Genomic DNA, 12415 nt, shown 5'->3' on the forward strand with positions numbered 1-12415 from the left:
ATTGATGGTTTAATCCCACCCGGACGGCTCGCTTCGATGCCGTTTTCGTTGATGACGTCACAACATGAACATTTTCGCGGTCGCGACGGTTTACATTCAGCGATCTTATAATAAATCTAATCAAAAATGAACAATTTGAGCTTTACATTTGTGATCAACAATTAAAAACGGACGTATTGCCGCAAAGTTGTAAATCACATCATAGTATCACTTTAAGCCCGCCTGACCATACTGTAAATATACGGCTTCATAAATTATTGGGAAATTGGGAATTGGATTGTCAACCTATCTATATTCACCTGCATTCTGCCACTCCAGTTGTAATAGGTGGCCATAAGTACGCGGCACCTTTTGTTCAATAAATAAAATTAGAGAGAAAAAACGAAAGATATTACGTGATCAGCCAAAATGATTATGTTTTCTTTCTCCAGAAATATTTGTTAGCTGGAAACATGAACCATAAGGCGCGAAAATTTGGCAGTTTTAAAGTAGTGCATGGGTTACAGAATTAAAATTGAATCTATTCAAAGTGATCTCGAATTCTGGCTCTCATCTTATTGTATACGTGTGCAATGTATTATGATATTTCGAAATTTGATTGTTGATACGGCGTGAATAGACAGCGCTGATGTTCACATTTCACAACGGTCACCTTGCTGTCGCAGATGCTCTATCATGCTATTGAAAATGGCGCAGATGTTGACGAAGGGAAGAAGGTAACACACCAAAAGCTTTCTCAAATCATAAGATGATAAAGCAATATCAAAAATACGTTGGCAATGTGTATGTTATTGTTGAATAAGATAACTACATTTAGTTTGAATCTCTTGAAATCAACTACTTCTCGATCTATCTAGTCGTTTATTTTTATGTATTTCGATATTTGCTTATCGACAGTGTCTGTCTTGTTATAGAACGGCTGGACGGCGCTAATGAGCGCCTCCAAAAACGCTCACCTTGGCGTCGTAGTGTACGGGGTTGTTATAAAACGGTTGATTCACATATTAAAGTGAATGATATCAAGGTCTCCACCATATTATAGGGGGTTAAGTGGGCATTTGTCTTACGCTTGTGAAGTGGTAAAGACTGCACCAGCAATAGGGACAGTGTTCCAGGTAATAAATCTTACGCTTGTGGAATGGTAATAATTGCTCCAGTAATGGAAACTGTGATCTGGGGAACAACTCTTACACTTGTGGAATGGTAAGAGGTTTGCTCAAGGAATCACACAAGGTACAGTGACAAACAAATGTAAGCGTGTGACGACAGCAACACTTTTAATTGACACCTGTCATATATAGTTATCTTTCACTGCTGGAGGTTTTATTGAGATCAATCAATATTTCCAGTATGGTTCCGATAGGTTGCTAAACACGCAGGGAAACGGAGTCCTAAATGCGAGGTATTTCTTTGTGTCAAGCTCTGCTAAACGTTACAGAATTGGGGTTGGGGTGGACTTAGCTACAAGAGTAAAGCACTACATTGATAAATGCAAAAAGGGGCGCTTGTTTAGAATCGTACTTCTTCGCTTGGAATCGGCCTGTTACTACTAAACACCAGCTGTTGGGAGAATCGCCTTCATCGTCTTCGTCATCGAACTCCATCTGAAGACTAGAAACGTATAACTCTGACTCCTCATCCCCTCGACGCACTAAAACTGTGCTTGCAAGCAACCAGTGCATGGTGAGAACCAGGGACTATGGTGGGAGTGACAAGCTACAAAAGGACAGCCCGTCAATATTCTGTGGTGTTGTGTGCAATCGCACTCGTCAGACACCTAGAGCTGTGTTGTACTTAGGTCGTATATCTCCAGGTGTCGAAAAGACCGCACTTCGGGGTTTCAACTTTTCTGGGGAGTTGCTGACTGAATTTTATGGCGAACTTGGTTGTCTGATATCTTTTTTACAACTGACTTTGTTACTACAAACTATCGATCAAAGCATACACATGTGGCGTAATTATGAGACAACAGATTAAAAGGAAGCTCGATGATTGACTCCAAAAGAAGCTACTACGATTAAGAACCTAGGTTTATCCCAAAGGAATTGCTCAGGGCACCACTGTAGACTTATTGGCTCCAGCGGCAATAACATGACCGTTGACTTGAATTCAGGAAAGGCATAGTTCCTGTCATTCCCCGCTGCGCTAATCTTTTAACAAATGATTATTTAATCCATTTTAATAGTTCACAGTGATTTGCCCGTACTGGACACCATCCAATCATCCACGGTGGTCTGTAATCAAGACTGGTGTTTTGATACTTGCGTTTTCAAACGCAGACTAACTACTACAGATGTAAATTCAAAGTGGTAGATACAACTGGACATTTGAAGTTTATTAAAGAGATCAATCTGCGCTGTGATTCTAAAGCTTCTATTACCATTGTTACTAAACATTCGAAATGACGATTACCAAAAACACGCTAAACTAGTCAAGTAATCCACGATAAGAGCGTCAATGTTCTAGTATTTCAATAAACATGTAGATGACATTCAGAATGTCACTTCGGTTGTCACTTCACTTTCTAATGGACGACAGGCGTCGTAACCCCGATGGAGGGAGTCGCAATGGCTGCAGGCGTCTTACCCTGACGGAGGGAGACATCCAAACCACTATACAATGCCCAAATGTATAGATAAATGTAGATACAATTAAATGATGATTTTTGCGATATTCAGTAAATTTTTTACTGTCCGTAGTAATCCAAGTGTTCTCTGATTTAGAGCTACGTAATAGCAGCGTTTGACCGTTTTGGTCTCGTCTTCAGTTTTTCTATGATCAGTTCTTCTATGATCGCCAGTTTCCAGTTTCTACTGTTGGCGTCCTTGTCGTGTACGAGAATGACGTCATTAATATCACTTATGTCGGTTTTGGCATTTTGTTTTCTATAAGTTCGTATTGGTGTTGTTCCCGCAACCTCGCGAGATAGTGTAGTGCGGAACAATTTAGCGTGCAGGATATTTTCTCAAATTTCGCGAGTAGGTCATGCTCGCGAATATATTCTGCCGCGAAAATATCTTGCTTTTCAGCTAGAATTCCATGTCGTTGATGCCATGCCTTCACATGCAGTGCATCCATTTAAGCCCTATGTAGTTCTAAGCTTACGAAACCATAAAAAAGTGATTCATTGATACTGTGTATACCCCTGGCAATTAGCACGTATATAATTACACCTAACAACCACAAATTCCACACCACACCATGACCTTTGCCTAAATTAATGCTCATCTTTTGTGCTATCGGCTTAATTACTTTATACATTGAGACCTGTTGACAGTGGATTTGAGTATACTGTATAGACACGTACACTTCGGTATACGGCAAAAAAGGTACAGAAAAAAAAGGTACAGGAAAAAAGGTACATGAAATAAAAGTACTGGAAATAAAAGTACTGGAAATAAAGGTACCGGAAAAAAGGTACCGGAAAAAAGTTACACAAATTGGCATAAATAGGTAAAAAAGTACAAAATTTTTTTTAGAATATTATTCTCTTCAACTGGTTCAGACTCGGCCTATGTATTAATCTTTTATTGCCCATTTTCTTCTTCTGTGACTAAGGTGGTGCCTTAAAATAGTTAAATACATTGCGGACAATTTTGTTACGGAATGAATTTGAGGAAAATTCATGGAAGAAGTTGCCCAACAGGGGAGCAGACGTTGTTTTGGTAATAACTACATTCATGTTCTTTTAAATTTTAAAATACTCGAGTCGTATTCTTATTCTTAAGGGCGGATCCAGGATCTCGGGACAGGGGAGCGCACCTGGTATCCTAGTATACCTGGCTTGTGTTTGGTCTTAAATCTAGTAATTTGTCTATAAGACCAGGCACATTGTTAATTGGGTCCAGCTCTATGATGAATGTTAATTGATTAATTGCAATCTAACTTGAACATTGGTACATTTATCAGTTAACTCTTTTGCAGAGGGAATTGTCCCAGAATCTTTACAATCATCATGATCTTGATAGTCGTGTTTTCACTATTGAAAACCATAACGATATATTGGAAATTTGATATACATGTACCTATTTCTAAGGCTTATGCAATGCCTACGCAACAAATAAAGTTAAAGTTATGAATAGAAAAAGAGAGAATTCAAATGATTTTTTTTTTTTAATTGTGTACCTTTTTTACCTACTTATGCCATTTTCTGTACCTATTTTTCCAGTACCTTTTTTTCTGGTACCTTTATTTCCAGTACTTTTATTTTTTCTGTACCTTTATTTCCTGTACCTTTATTTCCGTACCTTTTTTTCCTGTACCTTTTTTTCCTGTACCTTTGTTACCAAGATTCGTACACTTCAGTACCTATTCACTGGTAGTAGCTCTTGGTCAAAATATACGATTTTTATTTCAACAGAAAAGAATTCGCCTTGAAAATATCATCTGTTCTACAATACTCGTCATGGGAAGCGTTTCCTGAACTTTTAAAGACATTTCGCGCGTTTGTATACCAATTTCTCGAGTTTACCTCTGCCGGCACAAGTTATCCTCAATATTTTCGTGAGTCAACAATGACATATCATGTCCGTACATAAAATTGTTCGCGATAATAGCTTTCAGTTCAATTGGATCTGCTGACAGATACGTGAGTGATGTGTTATTTACCGTTGCTTGGATTTCTTTGACGAGATTTGGAACTCGTCCATTGGAATAAGTGATTTGCGCAAAGTTTTTTATGTGCAAGTTTCGTCACTATGAACAGCAAATGTCTGAGAGTTTACTTTCCGTTTTGTAACTTCTCCTGATGAGTTGAGATCCTTTTCCCATTTTAATCAAATCACCCCACGATATCCGATTTCGTTTGTAGTCCTTCCGCTCTGATTCTTTGATCGAGCATGTCCGAGTTCGAACTCCATTAGCGCAGATTGAACGAGACTCCTGGAAATAATCCAATGCTTCCTGATCTGATTCGGTTTACACATCCTTGGCGACTGGGGGTATCAACTGGACCGATGCTCGTGAACAGTGATAGCCAAGGCGAATGATACGAAACAAGTTCTTTCGAGACATCTTTGTACCAGAGGAAATTAACCCACTTCGTCTCCGATTCTAGTAACTATAGAGCCAAAAAGGCCCGAGCGATATCTGTAGACAGACCAATCCGTTTGGCCCAAAAGAGCATAATAAGTTCAGTGAGATCCTGCAACATGTTAGGTTCTTCTTATAAACATGAGTTAAGCGATGGACTGTCACTTCAGGCGTCGAAGAAGATTCACAAGGGAGTGGTTTCACTTTCACGATGTACGGGAAAAAGAGGCAGGTAGTGACCGGTTTTACCATCATCTGGGTTGTTTTCCGAAATGAAGCCCTTTTCAATGTTTTCCTTCATTGCTTGGGTATAATTAAAAATGTTTAACTTACATAGTCGTGCCATGACTTGACGTAACCTGGCTTCGCCTTCCCTTGTGTTAGTGAGTAGCTCTGCGTTGTCTGGTCTACATTGTAATGGACCAAATAGTGTCCATCATTGAACTTGATTTTCTGCATGAAGTCCAATTTGAACTGTTCATTGAAGTTTTTATCATTCTTATCTGTTTGTAGAATAGTGCTGCCTTTGACGAAATCCTGGAGTACTTGAACCTCCGGATCGTTATTCTCGATGATATTCTCCTTGTTTTGATTTGATCTGCTGATGCGAATACGAAGTGTTCGATTTTGACGATGAACAATGGCCCTAACACAAAACAGCCTAAATTTGAATAATGTATATGTAGTAGCGTTCCGTCCCCTTTCACTAAACGATTCTCTAGGAACTGGAAAGCATGATCACATCCAATCATGATAGCCACAGTGAATTCAACGGCAGTAAAGTTATTGGCTGACTTGCTTTCAATGTGCGCTATGTATTCTGTACTCCTTACATGTTCTCCATCCACGCTGATTGATGGCGTTAGTAGTAGACCGGGTAGACTGGGTTTTTTACCCTTTAAATTTAAATTTAATTAAAAAGTGCTCCCTTTTTCTCGTCCTGAAATATTAGGTAACGTATACATTGACAGGCAAAGTATCAGAAACTATGGAAATATGGTTTAATCGCTTCTCTGATGTAGCCAAACGTGGGAAGTGGACCGATGAGGTAAAACTAGATGTGCTCATATCCCGATTGGAGGGTGATGCAGGAGAGTTTGTTTTTGGACAATTGTCTGAGGCCACCCGCCAGGACTATAAAAAAATAGTCAAGCATTGGATAGTAGATTTAAAAAGATAGAGCTCAACAAGACATATGGTAAGAAATTTACCAAAAGAAGTAGAAACCCAATGAATCTGTAGAGGTCTATTGAGCAGACTTGAAGAAGTTTTATGACAAAGCCTATCCAGATCGGGACAACTAAGTCCGTGAAGCGGACATACTCCGCCGGTTTATTGATGGGTTGTGGGACGAAACATGTCAACATCAAGTTGATTATCTCAAGTGCCCAACCACAGTGGATGAGGCTGTTGCCAACTATAAAGAATCTAAGGCACTAAGAGAGACGTGTTCACTAAGAATAGGCAGAGCGAAAGGGCGCCATTCTTAAACTGCAGACGATGTAGTAGTTTCTAATCTATATTGGGTGCTAAATGTCATATATTTTTTACAGGTTTCAAATAGAAATATTCAACTATATAAATCACCACTACATCACTTTTCTTCATCGCACAACCATGACTACGTGCGATATTTATTTAATATCATATTTATCAGGGGTACTTTGGTCTGCCCGAGTAGCTACCGTCCATCCGGTGACTCTTCTTCCGGTCTTTGATAAACTTCTTGAAAGATTAATGAATAACAGACTCAACCGATGATAATAACCGTAATAACATACCCCATAGTGTTTCCGAACCCGCAGCACCAATTAACACCCGCGTACCAAAAGACACGCGGATGCATTTCAACCGCTTTTGTTTGACAGGAACAATCCGACAAAACATCGAAAGGCGCTCAAAAGTCTACTCCTGTTTCCTTGACACAGTTAAAGCTTTTGTCAACTGGAGACACGCGTTCACTAAGAAATGGCAGGGCGAAAGGGGCCATTCTAAAACTGCAGACGATGTAGTAGTTTCTAGAAGTGATGATTCTGATGACGAATCCTAGCAAACCATTCAGCGAATTAATGTTGGCAAAGAGAATTGGAAGAAAAGGGGTTGGGGTCCTAACCAGTTATCATCCACGCTGATAAGGGCGCTGACCGGGCCCAATATGATACCCAACAATTTATGAAAGAGATGGGAAATAGCAGAAGAGATAATTGCGATCCTTAGGGACAATTCTAACACTCGCAACTCTCTGCCAATGACGTTACCTCAATGATGGAGATGTGGAATTAGAGGCCATAAATTTTGGCATGCGATAAGCATATCGATATGGTTAGCCCAAGTGTAGAATTGACAAACATGTGTCCTAATCAGGGTACATGCTTTGATGGGGTGACTCCATCCTGGGATTATAGAAATAGGGTAAGTAGATACGAGCAGAGCCCGTTGTGGTAAAAGTAATCGGGCCTGACCTCATGAGTCAAATGGTTGGACATCTGTTATTAGCAATTCTGGTCAAATGACAAGATATGAATTTGGTGGCAATATAAGATTTTGGCAACTGGAGCAGTGTAGAACGTTCCAAGTTGTGATTATGATGTCAGAATGGCAGTATAGAACGCCAGACATATATTTGCAAACCCGGTACCGGTAATTTTCAACAACTTTTTTGCAGAGCAGTGGAGAACGTTATTGCCAGGTCGAATATTTGAGGTCCGGCAGTGTGCAAAGCTATTACGACCACCAATTTGAATGCCGCTGGCGGTAGTCTTTGCCTTATTGGTAAACAACTTGCTAACATCCGTTGTTGCCCGAAATAACAATGAAGTTCAAAACTCATGTCAAATACTGCTATTCAAAGCAACGCCATCATGCTTTGACGCAAAATGCATATTAGGCTTCCTTCAGCTGATAAAGGAGACTCTGGGACGCTATAATCTATCAGAATATTTAGCTGTAGCGGTTGATGATCCCGAACCCCACACTGTGGAACATGGAAAATAGCCAGCTCACCGAGGCTATGCTCGGGAAACAGCTGGAGGTGGAATTCGACTTCAATATTTTATTCCTTAAGTCGGCAATTGAATGCTGGGTCAACTAACTTTTGACAGGGCCAGTTCCTGAGCTCTATCTATTACTTGTCGGAGTGATGCATGCACTACACACTGTAGACTTATATTGATCATTGCTCTGGTGTGTGCGTGTGTGGGGCTGCGTATATGCGCGTGCATATGCGTGTGTGTGTGTGCGTGTGTGTGTGTGTTTTGGTTTGGTTGTTTGTTTCTTTATGGCTATTTTGTATATTACACTTCACTGTTAGTTATTAATCTTTCGTAATCTGTTAGGAGGAATCAACATAAATATATATATGTATTTATTGTATTTCGCTATTTTTATTTATCGACAGTATGTCTGTCTTGTTTCAGGACGGCTGGACGGCGCTGATGATCGCCTCCCGACACAGTCACATTGGTATCGTAGATGCTCTATTGAAAGGTGGCGCAGAGGTTGACAAAGAGAAGAAGGTAACACACCAAAACTTCCATTCATCTTAACTTAGCTTTCTAAATCATAAGATAACAAAGCATTGTATATTATTGTTGAATAACTAGTTTGAATCGCTTGAAATCATCCACACCTCTGGGACCTGTATTGATGAAGCCTTCTTGATAGAGTTTAGTAAGCGTTTACGTTTTACTAGGTGGTTCTTAGCGAGTTGCGTCATATTCACAAAGCACTCGTAACTTCAATCGATTTCGTAAGTCGTCGCCACTAGCCCTACGTGAGGTGTTTTCGACTTCGTGGCGTTTTCTATAGAGGTTCTTCACGTGACTTCATGACATGACGTTTTGATGGCCACCTTCCAATGCATTTCCTTTACGTCGTGACCACGTGCGACGGCCAATATGGCAGTGCAAAATAATACTCTATATTCCTACGTTAGATGGCGCGCCGATCGAATCTGACTTGACACTAGGTGGCAGCAGCTGACGGGTATAAAAAGATATACGAAATGTCCGCGATCGATAAATTTGAAACCACAATTCACACACTTTGTGACCAAAAAAACATAAGAGAAAAATATCATATGCAAAAGGGTTTTCACACACAGGTCGTAGATTCTCAATTGAAACGTGACGCAGAGGTTGACCTAGGGGAAAAGGTAACACACCAAACGTCCCATTCATCCTAACTTAGCGCTCTAAAATCGTAAGATAATAAAGCGATGTATGTTATTGTTGAATGGGATAACTCTTGCGGTCATCTACACCTCAGACTCTTATCCATTTATATATTTCGATATTTGCTTATCGATAGAATACTCATTAAATTGTTATATAAATGAACATGACTGAATACATGTTGCACTGCCGCTGTCCCAAGAGGAAAACAATGGCCATTTTAAATCCTGTGGCGCCTCGAAAGTTAAAGTTCCAAAAAGTCAAAGAGGTGAACATATAAGGTCACAATTTGCAATGTCCATTAAATTTTGGTAAGAAGCTACGACTTGTTATCCAAAGTTTAACATTGTAGATACTTCCTGATCAGTAGAATATATCGATAATTGCAGTGATTAATTAATTAAACACCGCGTTTGTGTTATTCGATCATTCACATGAGGTTTATAGCTCACAGTTTTCGGTGGCGTTACAGCAGTGCAAAAACATGAACAAACAAGCTGCATGTAACCACGAAATACTATCGTACAATGCTATCGTGACTTCTGCTCAAAATATTATCAAAAACCAACGCCGTTAACGACAGTCTGCAGACTCAACTTAACGATTGACAATACGAAAACAGCGTCCTTAAGTCTGAGTTAGACAAAAACAATAAAGAAATCTGTGAAATAAAGGGAAAAGGAAACAAAAAATCTTAGAAAACAGTGTGATAAGCATAACTCACAAAGGCGAGACGAAATCAAACTTGCATTTGAACGTAAGCAGGGACATTCGGGTGTCTCGAAACTTCGTAATGATCTGAAGCAACTAAAATCAGACGTCAGTGCGATCGAGATGCCAGAGACGAGCAGGGATTTAAATGACATTCGGAAAAATATGGAATCTTTACGCTCGAAACAGAACTCCTTTGATCGAAATATTCAGAACCTTTGTAAAAGCGGTAGTTATGCAATGTGCCGAAAAACAACCAAAGAGGCAGATGATGAAAATGATGTCAAACCAACGCTTCCCCGCATCCATAGGACCATGGTTGATGAGGCTGACTTGCCTTACATAAGGAAAACACCCAACGCGTCTGAAAACTCGAAGGAAAGGAACAAGGGCTCCAATGCAAATCAGATGGGAAATCAACTTGTCTATTCGCTTGCTCACCAATATCCTGAACTGGATATCATACCTGATCGTGCGTCATGGCGGAACTCCTCGGATGCTGCAGATCGGCCTGTTACTACTACATACCTGCTGCTGCGAGAATCGCCTTCATCGTCCTCGTCATCGAACTCTATCAGAAGACTAGAAACGGATAAATCTTACTCCTCACCCCTTTGACGCACCGAAACTGTGCTTGCAAGCAACCAGTTCATGGTGAGAACCAGGGACTATGGTGGGAGTGACCAGCTAAAGCAGGATTGGCCTGTACCGGACACTACCCAACATCCTGGGTGGGCTGTGATTAACACTGGTGTTTTGATACTGTCGTTTTCAACTGCAGACTAACTACTACAGGTATAACTCACTGATGCAATGCTCGGGAATTAGCTGGAGATGAACTTCGACTTCAATGTTTCTGTTTCACTAAGAAATGGCAGGGCGAAAGGGCGCCATTCTAAAAATGCAGTCGATGTAGTTGTTTCTGGAAGTGATGATTCTGATGACGAATCCCATCAAACCATTCAGCGAATTAATGTTGGCAAAGAGAATGGGAAGAAAAGGCGGTTGGGGTCTTAAACAGTTATCAGCCACGCTGATAAGGGCGCTGACCAGGCCCAATATGTTACCCAACAATTTATGAAAGAGGTGGGAAATGAAATAGCAGAAGAGATAATTGCGATCCTTAGGGACAATTCCAACACTTGCAACGCTCTGCCAATGACGTTACCTCAATGGTGGAGATGTGGAATCAGAGGCCAGAAATTTTGGGCATGCGATAAGCATATCGATACGGTTAGCCCAAGTGTAGAATTGACAAACATGTGTCCTAATCAGGGTACATGCTTTGATTGGGTGACTCCATCCATGGATTATAGCAATAGGGTAAGCAGATACGAGCAGAGCCCGTTGTGGTAAAACTAATCGGACCTGTCCTCATGAGTCAAATGATTGGACATCAGTTATTAGCAATTCTAGTCAAATGACAAGATATGAATTGGGTGGCAATATAAGATTTTGGCAACTGGAGCAGTGGAGAACGTTCCAAGTTGTGATTATGATGTCAGAATGGCAGTATAGAACGCCAGACAAAGTCAGCGGAGCTAGTCTAATAGCTATTCGATTGGTGTCCGTCCTTCCATCCTGCCATCCTTCCATCTACCCATCTGCAGACAAAGTTGGGCATTTTGTAATCATACAACCGAGGCACTTTAAATCTAGTCTTGCTTATAAACACTGCAGAAAATCTTGCTTACGGAAAAAAGTTTGGGCGATTCGACTCAAATTCAGCTCCCCAGGGGGCAAAATGCGTAAATGAAAAAACAATTTTTTGACGCTCTATTCCAGCAGATAAAAGCTTGAAATGAAGTTGAAAAGGTCTTCATGATACAGAAGTTTTGATATAAAATAGATTAGTGTCGATTTATATCACCAGTTGGCGTTAGTGAGCAAAACTATTGTTTGACCCCGGATGATTCCGCTTTGAATTTCCCGCCGAGGTTACGTGGAGTACTATCGTCAAGAAAATGGCGGTGACATTTTTATTTCTACCGGAGCGATGATTTTGTAAGTGACAAATGTTCTTATTTAAGCCTTTACGGAAATGTATTTTGGTACGAAACTTCACACGTTTATAGAAAAGATCAACGAGAATGTGTTCAAATGCCCTCATAACGATGAGTTCAACGGAATTTGGTCAAAACAACCTTCGAATGGAGTCAACTTTCTTTGCGAAATTGAAGCGACGACCTCATTATTTATCGTAATTTATGCAGATCTAAGTCCAGTTGATGGGTGATGTTCTGATTTGTGTTCAAACTATTGGAAACTTCGGAAATTAGTTCTATTAGTTCTACTATTCTGCCATTGATGTTGACAGCTAAAAGCAAAAAAACTTTGTTTATTTATCAAACTTTATCGAGTGTTATCGAATCGAATGGATGTGTCGATCGTCGGGGCGGATTGATATGTGGTTGTGCGTCCAAGGCGATTAGGTCATTCAGTTAGAGTTAGTTTGAAAAATATCATGATCATGAAGATGCGTGTTGTGTTATCATAACCGG

The 12415-nt window shown here is 40.2% G+C and overlaps 1 protein-coding gene across 1 annotated transcript in view; it reads left to right on the forward strand.

Annotated features, from left to right (window-relative positions):
• Positions 1-12415, forward strand: part of LOC135500409 (ankyrin repeat domain-containing protein 50-like) — a 745855-nt gene that overhangs the window by 403507 nt on the left and 329933 nt on the right. Inside the window, exon 13 of the mRNA XM_064791866.1 lies at positions 8448-8546. Coding sequence (XP_064647936.1) covers positions 8448-8546 — 99 coding nt within the window. The remainder of the gene's footprint in view (positions 1-8447; positions 8547-12415) is intronic.

Source organism: Lineus longissimus, chromosome 16 (genome assembly GCF_910592395.1).
Source record: "Lineus longissimus chromosome 16, tnLinLong1.2, whole genome shotgun sequence".
Classification (NCBI taxonomy): domain Eukaryota; kingdom Metazoa; phylum Nemertea; class Pilidiophora; order Heteronemertea; family Lineidae; genus Lineus; species Lineus longissimus.